The following is an 18230-nucleotide window of genomic DNA, read 5'->3' as shown; positions in this document are numbered from 1 at the left end:
AGCACAGCTATCCTCCACTGGGATAGTGGTACGCTTAGCTAAAGTAGAAACTGCTCCCTCCACCTTAGGGACCATTTGCCATAAGTCCCGTGTGGCGGCGTCTATTGGAAACATTTTTCTGAATATAGGAGGGGGTGAGAAAGGCACACCGGGTCTATCCCACTCCTTAGTAACAATGTCAGTAAGTCTCTTAGGTATAGGAAAAACGTCAGTACTCGTCGGTACCGCAAAATATTTATCCAACCTACACATTTTTTCTGGGATTGCAACTGTGTTACAATCATTCAGAGCCGCTAATACCTCCCCTAGTAACACACGGAGGTTCTCAAGTTTAAATTTAAAATTTGAAATGTCTGAGTCCAGTTTATTTGGATCAGAACCGTCACCCACAGAATGAAGCTCTCCGTCTTCACGTTCTGCAAACTGTGACGCAGTATCAGACATGGCCCTTGCATTATCAGCGCACTCTGTTCTCATCCCAGAGTGATCACGTTTACCTCTTAGTTCTGGTAGTTTAGCCAAAACTTCAGTCATAACAGTAGCCATATCTTGAAATGTGATTTGTAATGGCCGCCCAGATGCACTCGGCGCTACAATATCACGCACCTCCTGAGCGGGAGATGCAGGTACTGACACGTGAGGCGAGTTAGTCGGCATAACTCTCCCCTCGTTGTTTGGTGAAATATGTTCAATTTGTACAGATTGACTGTTTTTTAAAGTAGCATCAATACATTTAGTACATAAATTTCTATTGGGCTCCACTTTGGCATTAACACATATAGCACAGAGATATTCCTCTGAATCAGACATGTTTAACACACTAGCAAATAAACAGCAACTTGGAAATACTTTTCAAAGTAATTTACAAATAATATGAAAACGAACTGTGCCTTTAAGAAGCACAGAAAAATATTATAACAGATAAAATAATTAAGTTATAGCATCAATCTTTGTCAGAATATACAGTTTTAGCAAAGGATTGTTCCCCTCAGCAAATGATAACTAACCCAGGCAGCAGAAAAAAATACACAAATAAACGTTTTTTATATCACAGTCAATACAATCAGCACAGCTCTGCTGTAATGATTACTTCCCTCAAAAAAGGCTTTGGAGATCCCTGAACTCTGTAGAGATGAACCGGATCATGCAGGAAGAAAATGAACCTCTGACTGAGTTTTTCTGATGCATAGTAAAAGTGCCAAAATGGCCCGTCCCCCACACACATAACAGTGAGAGGGATCAGTGAACTGCTCTAATTTAAATCAAAACTATTGCCAAGTGGAAAAATAGTGCCCAAAACATTTTTTCACCCAGTACCTCAGAGAAAAAAACGTTTTTACATGCCAGCAAAAAAACTTTTACCTCAATAATTAATTGTCATTTAAAACCTATTGCAAGTCCCTGCAAAATAGGTTAAGTCTATGTATACAGTTTAAAAGCCAGAGAAGTACCATTTCTCAGAAAACTGAAGTGTAAAATATACATACATGACAGCCTGATATCAGCTACATCTACTGCATTCAAGGCTGAGTTTACATTATAACGGTATGGCAGGATTTTCTCATCAATTCCATGTCAGAAAATAATAAACTGCTACATACCTCTTTGCAGATTAATCTGCCTGCTGTCCCCTGATCTGAAGTTTACCTCTCCTCAGATGGCTGAGAAACAGCAATATGATCTTAACTACTCCGGCTAAAATCATAGAAAAACTCAGGTAGATTCTTCTTCAAATTCTACCAGAGAAGGAATAACACACTCCGGTGCTATTATAAAATAACAAACTTTTGATTGAAGATATAAAAACTAAATATATCACCATAGTCCTCTCACACATCCTATCTAGTCGTTGGGTGCAAGAGAATGACTGGAGGTGACGTAGAGGGGAGGAGCTATATAGCAACTCTGCTGGGTGAATCCTCTTGCACTTCCTGTAGGGGAGCAGTTAATATCCCACAAGTAATGATGACCCGTGGACTGATCACACTTAACAGAAGAAAGCTATATTTTGATAGTATTCAGGTTCTATATACACAAATAAAAAATTTGGAAGATTTAGGGTGACATTTTGATCTGTCCAAATCAAATTACTTGGAGAGAGGGAGATCCTAAATTCATTTGACTTGCAAATTAAAGGGTCAATAATCTTTTATATATATATATATATATATATATATATATATATATATATATATATATATATATATATATATATATATATATATAGTGCCCTCCTCTAGTATTGGCACCATTGGTAAATATGAGCAAAGAAGGCTGTGAAAATTTGTCTTTATTGTTTAACTTTTTGATAATTGCAAACACAACACAGGTTTATAACAAACAAAAACATATTTGTTAAATATATGTGTGGCACAATTATTGGCACCCTTTTAGTCAATACTTTTTGCTACCTCCCTTTGCCAAGATAACAACTCTGAGTCCTTTCCTATAATGCCTGATGAGGTTGGAGAATACATCACAAGGTATCTGAGAACATTCCTCCATACAGAATATTTCCAGATCCATCAAATTTGGTTTTCATCTGACCATAGAACTCGATCCCATTTCAAGTATTCCAGAAGTTCCAGTATTGTCTGGCAAACTAAAGACACTTGAGTTTGGAAGGGTTTCAAGAAAAAAGCCTCTTCTCTAATCCAAAAACAAACAACTTGTAGTGATGGAGGTGACATTGGATTGTAGTTTTGGAGACTTGCTGACCCCAAGACGCAACTAACTTCTTCAATTCTCCATCTGTGATCCTTGGAGATATTTTGGCCACTTGAACCATCCTCTTCACAGTGTGTTGATACAATATAGACACGTGTCCTCTTACAGGTTGATTCATAACTTTCCAGTTGACTGGAACTTCTTTTTTTGTGAAGCTCAATAACCTTTTGGCGCACATCACAGCTATATTCCTTGGTCTTACCCATTGTGATAAATGACTAAGGGCATTTGTCCTATGTGTTACCTTATATTTATACAGGGAGTGCAGAATTATTAGGCAAATGAGTTTTTTGACCACATCATCCTCTTTATGCATGTTGTCTTACTCCAAGCTGTATAGGCTCGAAAGCCTACTACCAATTAAGCATATTAGGTGATGTGCATCTCTGTAATGAGAAGGGGTGTGGTCTAATGACATCAACACCCTATATCAGGTGTGCATAATTATTAGGCAACTTCCTTTCCTTTGGCAAAATGGGTCAAAAGAAGGACTTGACAGGCTCAGAAAAGTAAAAAATAGTGAGATATCTTGCAGAGGGATGCAGCACTCTTAAAATTGCAAAGCTTCTGAAGCGTGATCATCGAACAATCAAGCGTTTCATTCAAAATAGTCAACAGGGTCGCAAGAAGCGTGTGGAAAAACCAAGGCGCAAAATAACTGCCCATGAACTGAGAAAAGTCAACCGTGCAGCTGCCAAGATGCCACTTGCCACCAGTTTGGCCATATTTCAGAGCTGCAACATCACTGGAGTGCCCAAAAGCACAAGGTGTGCAATACTCAGAGACATGGCCAAGGTAAGAAAGGCTGAAAGACGACCACCACTTAACAAGACACACAAGCTGAAACGTCAAGACTGGGCCAAGAAATATCTCAAGACTGATTTTTCTAAGGTTTTATGGACTGATGAAATGAGAGTGAGTCTTGATGGGCCAGATGGATGGGCCCGTGGCTGGATTGGTAAAGGGCAGAGAGCTCCAGTCCGACTCAGACGCCAGCAAGGTGGAGGTGGAGTACTGGTTTGGGCTGGTATCATCAAAGATGAGCTTGTGGGGCCTTTTCGGGTTGAGGATGGAGTCAAGCTCAACTCCCAGTCCTACTGCCAGTTTCTGGAAGACACCTTCTTCAAGCAGTGGTACAGGAAGAAGTCTGCATCCTTCAAGAAAAACATGATTTTCATGCAGGACAATGCTCCATCACACGCGTCCAAGTACTCCACAGCGTGGCTGGCAAGAAAGGGTATAAAAGAAGAAAATCTAAATACATGGCCTCCTTGTTCACCTGATCTGAACCCCATTGAGAACCTGTGGTCCATCATCAAATGTGAGATTTACAAGGAGGGAAAACAGTACACCTCTCTGAACAGTGTCTGGGAGGCTGTGGTTGCTGCTGCACGCAATGTTGATGGTGAACAGATCAAAACACTGACAGAATCCATGGATGGCAGGCTTTTGAGTGTCCTTGCAAAGAAAGGTGGCTATATTGGTCACTGATTTGTTTTTCTTTTGTTTTTGAATGTCAGAAATGTATATTTGTGAATGTTGAGGTATTATATTGGTTTCACTGGTAAAAATAAATAATTGAAATGGGTATATATTTGTTTTTTGTTAAGTTGCCTAATAATTATGCACAGTAATAGTCACCTGCACACACAGATATCCCCCTAAAATAGCTATAACTAAAAACAAACTAAAAACTACTTCCAAAACTATTCAGCTTTAATATTAATGAGTTTTTTGGGTTCATTGAGAACATGGTTGTTGTTCAATAATAAAATTAATCCTCAAAAATACAACTTGCCTAATAATTCTGCACTCCCTGTATGAAAAAAATACAAAGTCCGGAACTTGCAGTAAAACTTCAATGCTTTAATTATCCTTTAAAAGCGGTACATGTACACAAGACAAACACATGCCCTCAGTGCAAGCTTACGCATTTCGGCTTAACTGCCGTACTCATAGCTATGAGTACGGCAGTTAAGCCGAAACGCGTAAACTTGCACTGAGGGCATGTGTTTGTCTTGTGTACATGTACCGCTTTTAAAGGATAATTAAAGCATTGAAGTTTTACTGCAAGTTCCGGACTTTGTATTTTTTTCAAGTTTCTAAGCCTTGTTCACGGAACTGTTTGCAGCGGGTACACCCCTGGAGGTTACCTGTCAAAGGAGGTGAAGTTTTGGCCGCACAGTCTGGATGCAAGTGCTGTCTTTCCATTTGGAGGTGTTTTCATTTGGGCATCAGTCTCCCCCTCACAAGCCGGCCGCGTCTTCTGACGTCATTTTGCAGAGCCCTGGGTGTTTGGGCGGACGCCAGTGCAGCGTGTCTGCGGTTGTTTGATTGTGGGAGTTCGCTCCAAGCTGAAGGACGGCGATCTGCAGTAGAGCCTAGGAGGAAGGTCTCCTGAACGGCTCTCCACCAAGTGGGCACGAGTAAGGCCGTGAAGAGAGGGTAAGTCTCCCTTTTCTTAAAGGTGAAATTAGGACAGCCTTGTTAACTCTCATCTTGAAATTGCGTGTGGCCACTATAGGAAGTGATAACAGCACGCAGCATTACTCTTCACTGCACAAGTGGTACCTACAGATGTTTTTAGGGGTCTCCCCTTCATTGGGGTAAACTTTTTACCTTATATTTATACTCCATATGAAACAGGAAGTCATGGTTGCACAATTTTCTGTTCCTAGTCACTCAGGTGTACTAAAAAATATAAAATATCAATGGGAATATACTTCAAATATATTTTTCTCATATGAATTCATAGGGGTGCCAATAATTGTGCCACACATATATTAAAAGATTTTTTTATAAACCTGTGTTGTGTTTGCAATTGTTTGATATCGATGAGAGCATAGTATTATTTGTGTATTTTATGAACAAAAGATCAAAACGTTAAACAATAAAGGCAATTTTTCACAGCCTGCTTTGCTCATATTTACCAAGGGTGCCAATATTAGTGGAGGGCATATATATATATATATATATATATATATATATATATATATATATATATGTAGTTGTTTTTTTTAAATAAGTAATCACTGGCATTTTCCAAATTTACAAGGTTTTGAAAAACACCTGGGATGCAATACCCAAGTTGTGGAGTCCATGAGAAAAGGGGTGGGAAAATTTAAAGGCATTTGAAACACATTTTTATTTCTTTCATGATTCAGATTGAACATGCAATTTTAAACAACTTTCTAATTTACTCCTATTTTTTTATTGGTAAGGAATGCAAGCTTAGGAGCCGGCCCAGCCGGCCCATTTTTGGTGCAGTACCTGGGTAGTGCTTACTGATTGGTGGCTAAATTGGTGACTATAGATGGTAGAGATTAGACAAAGATTGAGCTCTGCTCAAGTCAATATTTGAAAACCTCCCATTCATTGCTAAGGAACTGTAAGTTGATGAATTATATATGCCATTACCGTGACATTCTCTGATTGGAAATGCAGATAATGCTGTCTTTTTAAAAGGGGCCAACTCTGGAGAGTCTTGAAGACCACAAGGGGCTCTAGAATATTAATTGGTAACCTTGTCTCCTGAGGAGACTAAATGCTCCAAGGTCCCAAGACCACACCCCAACCCAACATACTGGCATCTATGGTAATGATTACCCAAGATTGACAAATGAATTAAACTCCCCACAGTATAGTTTGGTGATTGATTAACCAAAAAAGCAAGTTTTGTACCTAGCGATCCTTTGAGAAAACAGAATGTAATCCTCTCACCTCTAACTGAGCATGCACAGTTAGAGGGGCACAAATGAAATCAATCAAAAGGAATGGCAACTGACACAGCTACCATCAGACCCACCACTGCCATGCATTAAGCTATGAATAGATGTTAAGTTATAGTAGAGTTGCAGAAGCTACCTATAAATAAGATCTGCTTTGATCTGTAAGGGAAAGATGCATAGTCAAGTAATCTATAATTAACTCTAGAAATGAAACCCTGGTCTGTGGACACTGGAATCTTGTTTAGAAATGTATTCTCTAACCATGCATGTGAAAAAATAAAGACATTTTTTTGTATGAGATATTGTCAAAGGTAAAGCTGGAGCTTGAACCAAAATATCATCCAGGTAAGGAGCTACAGAGATAACTCGAGTCCTTATGACTGATAAAAGAGCTCTCAGAAATGTGTTAAAATTTCTGAGGGACTGTAGCTAAACCAAACACTAGAGCAACAAACAGAAAAACTTGTAATGTTCCTTGTGAATAGGCATATGAAGTTATGCCTATATCAATGGGAATATACTTCAAATATATTTTTCTCATATGAATTCATAGGGGTGCCAATAATTGTGTCACATACATATTAACAGCCTGCTTTGCTCATATTTACCAAGGGTGCCAATATTAGTGGAGGGCACTATATATATATATATATATATATATATATATATATATATATATATATACATACAGTGTATATATATATATATACATACAGTGTATTATATATATATAACTATACTTATATATTATATAGATATATAATAACATACAGTGAAATATATATATATACAGGGTGTGCAGAATTATTAGGCAAGTTGTATTTTGAGATTAATTTTATTATTGAACAACAACCATGTTCTCAATGAACCCAAAAAACTCATTAATATCAAAGCTGAATAGTTTTGAAAGTAGTTTTTAGTTTGTTTTTAGTTATAGCTATTTTAGGGGGATATCTGTGTGTGCAGGTGACAATTACTGTGCATAATTATTAGGCAACTTAACAAAAAACAAATATTTACCCATTTCAATTATTTATTTTTACCAGTGAAACCTATATAACATCTCAACATTCACAAATATACATTTCTGACATTCAAAAACAAAACAAAACAAATCAGTGACCAATATAGCCACCTTTTTTTGCAAGGACACTCAAAAGCCTGCCATCCATGGATTCTGTCAGTGTTTTGATCTGTTCACCATCAACACTTGCGTGCAGCAGCAACCACAGCCTCCCAGACACTGTTCAGAGAGGTGTACTGTTTTCCCTCCTTGTAAATCTCACATTTGATGATGGACCACAGGTTCTCAATGGGGTTCAGATCAGGTGAACAAGGAGGCCATTTCATTAGATTTTCTTCTTTTATACCCTTTCTTGCCAGCCACGCTGTGGAGTACTTGGACGCGTGTGATGGAGCATTGTCCTGCATGAAAATCATGTTTTTCTGGAAGGATGCAGACTTCTTCCTGTACCACTGCTTGAAGAAGGTGTCTTCCAGAAACTGGCAGTAGACTGGGAGTTGAGCTTGACTCCATCCTCAACTCGAAAAGGCCCCACAAGCTCATCTTTGATGATACCAGCCCAAACCAGTACTCCACCTCCACCTTGCTGGCATCTGAGTCGGACTGGAGCTTTCTGCCCTTTACCAATCCAGCCACGGGCCCATCCATCTGGCCCATCAAGACTCACTCTCATTTCATCAGTCCATAAAACCTTAGAAAAATCAGTCTTGAGATATTTCTTGGCCCAGTCTTGACGTTTCAGCTTGTGTGTCTTGTTCAGTGGTGGTCGTCTTTCAGCCTTTCTTACCTTGGCCATGTCTCTGAGTATTGCACACCTTGTGCTTTTGGGCACTCCAGTGATGTTGCAGCTCTGAAATATGGCCAAACTGGTGGCAAGTGGCATCTTGGCAGCTGCACGCTTGACTTTTCTCAGTTCATGGGCAGTTATTTTGTGCCTTGGTTTTTCCACACGCTTCTTGCGACCCTGTTTACTATTTTGAATGAAATGCTTGATTGTTCGATGATCACGCTTCAGAAGCTTTGCAATTTTAAGAGTGCTGCATCCCTCTGCAAGATATCTCACTATTTTTGACTTTTCTGAGCCTGTCAAGTCCTTCTTTTGACCCATTTTGCCAAAGGAAAGGAAGTTGCCTAATAATTATGCACACCTGATATAGGGTGTTGATGTCATTAGACCACACCCCTTCTCATTACAGAGATGCACATCACCTAATATGCTTAATTGGTAGTAGGCTTTCGAGCCTATACAGCTTGGAGTAAGACAACATGCATAAAGAGGATGATGTGGTCAAAATACTAATTTGCCTAATAATTCTGCACTCCCTGTATATATATATATATTATATAGTTGTTGTTTTTTTAAATAAGTAATCACTGGCATTTCCCAAATTTACAAGTACTATGACTGATAAAAGAGCTCTCAGAAATGTGTTAAAATTTCTGAGGGACTGTGGCTAAACCAAACAGTAGAGCAACAAACTGAGAAAAACTTGTAATGTTCCTTGTGAATAGGCATATGAAGTTATGCATTCTATAAATCTATTGTGGACATATACTGACCCTTTTGGACCATTATGTGAATAGTTTCCATATTAAGAGTAGGAACTCTCAGAAACTTTTTTTTAAAGTTTACAGACTTAGGATAGGTAAGAAGATCCCTTTTTCTTTGTAATGAGAAAGAGATTGGAATAAAACCCTTGACCCCATTCTAAATCTAGAACTGGAACAAATACTCCTATAAGCTAAGATCAAAAACTCATTGAAAAAAATGCCTTTCTTTGTTTGGAAGTTTCAGAACACGAGACAGAAAAACTTCCAATAAAAGGTATTAACCTGAAGCCTCTTCTGTATCAATGAAACACTATTTATTAACACTAGTTATTTTTCCTTTATATTATTTGTCCTGGGGAAAAATAGCAGCTTTTCCCAAGTAACTGTGGAGATTATGGATATCTTCTATGAAAAAGAACTAATTTCTTATCCATTGGGTCTCTGAAATAAGTACTTTCCTTGAAAGGTATAGATGTACTTTTAGCCAAAGAAGAAATTGCTCTATCTACTTTTGTAAATGATTCCCAAAGCTCAACGTTAGAAAGTAGGCCATAGAAACATCATTTAAAACATAGTAAAATGGAGCTCCTAACTTGGACGATTCTTGAAAATGATCAGAGAAATAGCCTTTTGGACAAGAAAAACATCTGGAAACTTTGCAGAAGGCCTAAAAATCAAGTCAGGATGTTAAACTGATTTTTCTGTATAGAATTAGGGCCCGATGATCAAAAACTCACCAGCATGAAGAGAAATCTCGCTAAATGTTTGGGGGCTTTTTGAGCATTATTTTACAATATAGGTGTCTCTCATTCACATGCAGAACTCTGCATAGAGAGATAAACAACTCTCACGAAAAAAATCACCTTTTTAAAAGTCTTTGAGGGACCTCGCAATACTGACGAGACGTATTAGATCATCTCACCAAAGCAGAGAGGTTTAGATCATCAGCCCCTAGTGACAATCTCCCAAAGCTTATAAAAAGCTCTTGCAATAAGAAGCATACATGTTTGACTTTAAACATAAAGGAAAATAGTCATAGACTTGATCAGAATTAAAATTCATCATCAGAAAGTAAATGACCTTCAAATAAAAATTCAGAGTTGACCAAATCTGAGCCTTTAAAAGAGTCATGAGCCATCTTACTACTGAGAGAAGCATGAGTAGCAGACACATCTACTAAAGACTGCGGGTCAGTAGAAGTATGTTTGCTCTTAATGGAAGGAAACAAAACCGCCAAGCCTTATAAATCAAATAAAATCTTTAAAACCTGGAGTAAAGAGGGGGGGGGCGGGGCCAACCGCCGAAGCAACAGGACGTGCTTTGTGTAGCTCCTGAGGCTGGCTGAAGTTATGCAGCTTTAGTGGAGGATATTCAAGGTAATTTTGGGGGGAAAAATACTATTATATTGTGACTCCACACGCTGAAAATAATATATTGGCTGTTTAAGTAACTTGGAGCATATATACTGGGACGAATCCCCCTGATTGATGTGGCTCCACTGATACAAAATGGCGCTATCATTTTTCATTTTCTAAAGCAAGCTGATCTACTGAAATAACAGCAAACCCTCTGAAAAATTCCGCTACGCTACTTTAGAGAGAGAGAGAAGAATCCTCCTTATGAGTGGCCTATGTATAGCTACTGATCTAGCAGCGTCAGCACTTCTTTTCTCGACTCATATACAATGATGGAACTTGAGCAAGAGTTAATGGCACACCTGACACCTGTAGGGGATGGTATTCTCCATGCCCTGGACACTCTTATTTCAAAATTCTGCAGTGCGATAGAGACATGTCTGGAGGAAGCGTTCCTCCCGACTTCTGAACCTGACCTCACATCCTGCTTGACTCCCGAAGTAAATATCGAGGTTTGCCATGCTGATGTCGGTGTGAGGGGAGCAGCGACATTACAGAGTACAGCGAAGGTGCTGTTTTACATAGAGGAAGACCCGATAGTGCAGTGGGTTGACTCACATAGAGAGATCAGATGGTCTCGCTCTGCTGCTCAAGTGGTCCGTATGGATAACAAGGTAATCCGGAAGATCGTGAATATATGATTAAGAGGTGATCAAGAAACAGAATTAGGGGCCTTAAACTTTCGCGCCATGGCTGAATTTGGGAGCTACAGTCATAGTTGCCTTCATTTAACACAGCTTTATTTACCAGTTGCGGTATCATCGTGGAAGACAGGCATAGGATAAGATACTGCCTTACTACCCCCCATGTGACAGTCTGGAGAAAAACTTTTTTTTTTCTTTTTACAAATTGAACTGATCATTGTGTATGGTGTGTTTTGTTTTCTTTCCCTTCTCATGGACTTCTACATTGAATATAATAGCCCAATCTAGGATCACTCCTGGACTTAATTGAATGTAAAATCCTGAAATACATTGTTGGGTTTACTTGCTCCCCTGCTGTAATGTTATGTTAGACTAAGTCATCTATATCCACACAGTGCTCACCACATACACTTGTGTTTCTTTCTATGAAGTCTTATATTAGTTCGGGACATGGTGCTCCTTGTCCTATAGTAATAGCAATGAGGCTTGTTTGTGTAGCTATAACTTTATTCAAGTTAATATCCTGGTAGGTAATGCTTATAGAATTTTATGTATGCTCTGAATTTCAGCTAATCATTTACTGCCTAATGTTTAGTTTTACATGTTTTTATGCCCACATGTTGAATGAGCATCTACACTGGGCATACTTATATAATAGACTACTGTCTTACCCCTATCAGGGTATAGTATACATAGTACTGATAAGACTTGCGAACATTTAAATGTATATTTTTTACTAGAACAGTCTGACAAGATATTGATGTCGGAAACATAGATTTTCTGGAAAGTCCCTTGTTGACCATAAGTATTGTGGACTTGTAATCATCAGCGAGTATGTTAACACTGAATTTATTGAAGGCCTATATCGTAGCGTTAATTACATCATTGAGATTATTTAAGCACTGCTAGGCTTCTAATTTTAGTGTAGTAGGCATTACTGTATTTATGTTACATCACTACTTGCCATGTGGGTTGGTGTGCTGCCTGCGGCCGAGACAGCATATTTTAGCCGTGGGCTTATTACAGGCAAAATTAGCTTTAAATACATATGGTTAATGCCCCCTGCAATGGTAATGCTAATGTTCTGATAGTTTAAGTTTCAGTGTCATAGTTTTCTTATTTAGTCTAATATGTAATTCCTAGCTTTTCAATACTCTGTCTTTTACTCTATTTGAAGTGCTCAGCAATACCCCTAGGGTGCTCTAATCTAATAATATAAAGTGTCTTCAGCTTAGCAGAATCCCACATACTATATAAAAATGTACTGCTTTCTTTGAGAGGTATTGAAGAACAAACTTCTTGAAGCTTACTATATATGTATATATATATATTTTTTCCCAAAAGTAATATTGACAGCCTTTAATTGCTTATGCCTGAGCTCCCATCAGTTTAGTTGATTAGGTTAGTTGTAGATTCTCTTTTTTTTTTCAGTCCTATTTAATTAGTCGTGAACTAGCTGCCGGTTGGCCCCGATTCCCCCCCTGGGGTTTACCCCCAGTATTTGTTTTGTTTACGTAGTAAACTAAGGAACGCAGATTCCCTCAAATTTCCCTTCTATCTAACATAAGACTGGTACAATGTAGCGGCTAGTGATACCCTCATTCAAATATTATATAATAATAGTCTTGCTAATCTCCATTTCTATATATTTTCTACTGATTTTACTAGTCTAAGGAGATTTATTTTTGGGTGGACTTAAATGTGGCCCTATCAGCTATATATTTGAATTCTTTTCATAACCTTTGGCAAATAGTAATACCCCCATTCAAGTATTACATAATCATAGTCTTGCTAATCTCCTTTCTTATTGTATATCTTCTAATGATTTCACTAGTCTAAGGAGATGTATATTTATATGGGCTTAAATATGGCCCTATAGGCTATATATTTGAATTCTTTTCATAACTTCTGGCAATTACAGTCATAAGGGCTTCAAATTGCCTTATATTTTAATTTGAAAACCTGAGGTTAGTCCTTTTTATTTTCATTAACCACATAGGTACCACTTCTCTACTACTCTTTGGCTTAGTTTTTCGTTTTTGTTTTGTCTACATGTAGAAGTGTAAGATTTTATTTATGTTTATAGTTTGGTGGCGATGTCTGCTATATGTACAGTACTGTATACCTTGTTACATATCCTCACGGGTTGAGGGTTTCTTCTGCATGATTGCTATGTACTGTTATTTTCTTTACCTCAATAAAAAATGTTTTAAAAAAAAAAAAAAAACCTGGAGTAAAGACTGAGGTACCTCCCTGTAAGAAACATAAAGGGAGTGGATTGAGACCTTTAGAATAAAATGCAAAATGAGTTTGACTTTGCAAAATAAGATCCAAAAAAGCATTGCAAAGTTGAGCTGGAAGACATACAGGAGCAAGTCTGCAAAACTTACCTTGTAATTGAACAAATAAATGGTCTGTGGATCTCCCTTCCAGTCTGTTCCATTTAAATGTAAACCATTACAAGGACAACTAATAAACACCTCATTTAATTACCTGAATATATCTGATATAAAATAAAATACAGAGAAGTGTATAATGAAAACCCTGAGTATGAAACATAAGTGTATAATATAAGCATAGTGTATGGCACAGACAAAAGTGTAACACAAATCTGTAAAAAGGTGCCATTTCTAGCTTTGAAACTAATGAGTCATTCAATTCTCACAAAACTGTAAGTTCTCACTATACAGACAGGGAATTGCAGGATTCCTGCCTGTACAGTGAGAACTTACAGCTTTGCAAGAATGAAACAGCTCATTAGTTTCAATGGTAGAAATGGTGCCTTTTTACAGATAAATAAATAAAGCATCATCATACACACATGTACTGTATTCCTCACAAAAAAATAAACAATAATGTAATTTCTTTGTTCTCTAAATATATTTGTTATTGTAACCACATTACAACAGGGAATACTGTACTTTTAAAATGGCGTCTATTACTTACCCACATATTTAATCTTGATATTTTTGAAAACTCGTACAATGTCCTGCTTATGGATCAAAATCTGGTTTTAAATAGAGAGAATAGTATAAATTAAAATTGTACTAATGCATTATATTAAACACATACAGGCATTGCATTAAGTCGTTTGCATGGCGTTTTTCCTGATATTGTGATTGATTTTTTTTCTTGTGCTTCTATTGGTTCTCGTGTGCTATGAGGCATTACATTTAACTGGTCAATTAATATAATTAAATATTTAATTTTCAGGACCAACCATTAGTGAAGGACTATAAAACAGCTATGAATATAGCCTTAATGAATCTAGACCATTGTGTATTAAGTACATATATAACAACATTAGCATGCTTTGTCTAATTACAAATGAATATTACTTTTGTGCATAGTCTTGAACTAGTGTGAAAACAAAACCTAAAAGGCCATTTTTGTGGATTATAAAGACCTGTATGAGCAGTCACAATAACTTTACCAGATATTGTCACTTTGGTTAACATTTCCATAGTTAATGTTATTATTGCTCAAGTAAAAAGGTTAAGAATGTACTTTTAAGACAAGCATGCGTTTCTACTTTACGCTTATCATCACTAAAAGTATTAGCAATAGTTTTGTTTTTAACAACCAACTTGTAATAAGGGCTCTAACACTTTAAATATTGCAACCTTGCGTTTGCATTTGCGCTACTTTTGATAGCAATTGTCCTCCACTTGTAATCTAAGCCTTTATTGGGTGATTACATTTTCATTTTAATGTCCCTTTAAATTTAGCTATACTGCAAATATTAGCTTAGATTTTAACAATTACTTGACTGATTTATAAGACAAAAAATCCATAAAATAAATATTACCAAATATAAAACTATTACTTACCTTTAATCATTTGTCAGACAGAATCTTGAACCTCAAAATTATTTTACTTAAAGAAAACATTTTCTTTTAAAATATAAAAGAGGTTTTTTTTTTTTTTTTTGCTTGTTTACAGAAATGTCATATAAATATTGAAGGCCAGGTTTATCTGCAGGCTACGAATGTGTATTCATCTAAGGGCAGGTACCTCATATGAAACCACTAAATAGATAAACAAAATAATATTGTTTAAGTACTTTTATTTACATATTTATGTTTAAGTCTTACAATAAATAAAATGTGATTCATTCTAGAGAAATAATATCTGTCTACATAATGTCATCAAGATCTTTATAATAATACAATGAAAGCAAAATTCAGGTGGCTTACTTGTTATTTAATATTAGATTAGGTGATTGGGTGCAGGTATGAGTTTGATACATGATTACATTGAGCAAATTATTCCTTAGTTGAATGTTAAGTGTCAAGAGGCAGAATATGTGACCATTATGAATTACTTATGGGCAGAAATAGGATGAGTGCTTGATGTATAGGAATTCAATTCAAAGTGGCACTTCAATATATAAATTACATTTTCCATCTCTCATTTTTTCATTAGCGAAAACAGTAGAAGTTCAAATAAAAGCCCATGAGTACTTGAGTCATCTGGTGGAACAGGCATCCTTGCATTTTTTTGTCACGGCTCGAATTAATGAAACAAAGAAGATATTAGCCCAACAGAAGATTGTTGCGTTACAGGTTCCCGATCTACGCATTAAGGTTTGTGTAAAAAAAATATGTAATATACTATTGTGTATGCAAAATATTAGCTGCAAGAAGAGGAGATAATTTAGCCATGTGGTTTTCCACTTTGGTCTTCAGGGCACACCATTCACCAACGGACAAGTTTTCATGATATCTGAACTAGAGCTCAGTTGGAATAATCAGCTGATTAGTAGCCATGGTTAATAACCTGCTCTCCCCCATCAGCTGATTATTTCACCTGTGCTATATTTAAGATGTCATGAAAATCTGGCTCTTTGGTGTGCACTGAGGACTGGAGTTAAAAAACACTAATCTAGCCTACTGAGTGCACTGTGTTTAGATCTGGGTAACAGAAACAAATAAATTAGAGACAGCACACAGAGAGGCTATAAAAACGATGCATGATCTTCCAGATAAAAAGTAATATGTATGCTTAGCTTGGAGGAGAAAATAAATAGAGACGATGCATTTGTTTTAGTTATAAGTCACTGAGACTCTGAGGTAAAAAATACCAGGGTTTAACATAACTTTTCATTTCAAAACTGTTAAAAAAAATCTTCCAGAAACCTTACTGAATTCTACAAGATGAGTTATCACATGTAATCATTTGGAGTCTTCTGTTGGTTGTGCATTTTTAGAGCTGTTGGCTGTGAATAAACTTAGAATTTCTTTGTCTCACTAACATTTTATAAGACACATTTTGTATCATTTGCTCTTGTTTGCTATCTGTGGATGACATTGTAAAGATAGAAAGAAAAAGAATATGCAATGCTTGCATTTAACAAGATAAAAGAAAATCAATACTGAAACTTTAAAATATTTACTTAGACAATGACACAGTATTTTTAAGTCACATTGTTTTATTTTAATTTGTTTAAATGTACATTATCAACCACTGTAATATCAATAATGTTTTGTAGAGTTGCAATATATTACCAAATTAGTTTAGTGCGAAATATTTTGAAAGCTTTATTTCTGTTTTCTGCACCAGTTTTTCATTTAAAAACATGGACCTCGATCACATATGCAGCGTTGCCCGCAAAAGCCAGCGACACCAGTTTTTACGTGATTTTGGTATCCTATATACAGCGCCGCATATAAATGCAGCACGAATATTTCACCCGTTGCTCGCAATTTTTACTCCCATAGGCTAACATGGGACCGCGTCGTAAATCGGTATCCAATATCCAGCGCAAGGCCTTACGTGGCGAAAATGGAGAAATCTTACTCCATTTTTACCTCGCCATAAAAGGCAGCCGTAGCAGGCCTTGCGCTGAGTATGGGAGCACCGTAACTCCATAAAATGCCTGCAAAAATAAACTAACACCTAACGCATGCGCAATGTCTATATACCTGTCAAACGCAATCCCCCATCGCAATAACTAATAAACTCTATTAACCCCTAAACCGCCATAGTCCACACCGCAAGTAATAACTAAATTATTAACCCCTAAACTGTCATAGCCCACAACGCAAGTAATAACTAAATTATTAACCCCTAAACCGCCATAGCCCACATAGCCTATTAAATGTATTAACCCCTAATCTGTCGCTGCCACTATAATAAAGTTATTAACCCCTAAACCTAAGTCTAACCCTAACACCCCCCTAGCTTAAATATTATTTAAATAAATCTAAATAATATTACTATTATTAATTAAATTATTCCTATTTAAAACAAAATATTTACCTATAAAATAAACCCTAAGATAGCTACAATATAATTAATAATTACATTGTAGCTATTTTAGGATTTATTTTTATTTTACAGGCAACTTTGTATTTATTATAACTAGGTACAATAGCTATTAAATAGTTAATAACTATTTAATAGCTACCTAGTTAAAATAACTATAAATTTACCTGTAAAATAAATCCTAACCTAAGTTACAATTACACCTAACACTACACTATCATTAAATAAATTAAATTAACTACAATTACCTAAAATTAAATACAATTAAATAAAATAAACTATAGTACAAAAAAACACTAAATTACAGAAAATTTAAAAAAATTACAAGAAGTTTAAACTAATTACACCTAATCTAAGCCCCCTAATAACACAAAAAAGCCCCCCAAAATAATAAAATTCCCTACCCTATACTAAATTACAAATAGCCCTTAAAAGGACTTTTTGCGGGGCATTGCCCCAAAGTAATCAGCTCTATTACCTGTAAAAAAAAAAATACAACCCCCCCAACATTAAAACCCACCACCCACACACCCAACCTTACTCTAAAACCCACCCAATCCCCCCTTAAAAAAACCTAACACTAACCCCTTGAAGACCACCCTACCTTGAGCCGTCTTCACCCAGCTGGGCAGAAGTCTTCATCAGATCCGGGCAGAAGAGCTCCTCCAGTCGGGCAGAAGTCTTCATCCGATCCGGGCAGAAGAGGTCCTCCAGCCGGGCAGAAGTCTTCATCCAAGCGGCATCTTCTATCGTCTTCCATCCGACGAGGAGCGGCTCCATCTTGAAGACATCGAACGTGGAGCCTTCTGCCCGGCTGGAGGACCTCTTCTGCCCGGATCGGATGAAGACTTCTGCCCGGCTGGAGGAGCTCTTC

The 18230-nt window shown here is 36.9% G+C and overlaps 1 protein-coding gene across 1 annotated transcript in view; it reads left to right on the top strand.

The window, feature by feature from the left end:
* Positions 1-18230, top strand: part of F13A1 (coagulation factor XIII A chain) — a 328117-nt gene that overhangs the window by 273003 nt on the left and 36884 nt on the right. The window contains exon 13 of the mRNA XM_053714703.1: positions 15515-15675. Coding sequence (XP_053570678.1) covers positions 15515-15675 — 161 coding nt within the window. The remainder of the gene's footprint in view (positions 1-15514; positions 15676-18230) is intronic.

Source organism: Bombina bombina, chromosome 5 (assembly GCF_027579735.1).
Source record: "Bombina bombina isolate aBomBom1 chromosome 5, aBomBom1.pri, whole genome shotgun sequence".
Classification (NCBI taxonomy): Eukaryota; Metazoa; Chordata; class Amphibia; order Anura; family Bombinatoridae; genus Bombina; species Bombina bombina.
This window is presented reverse-complemented; position numbering and strand designations above follow the sequence as displayed.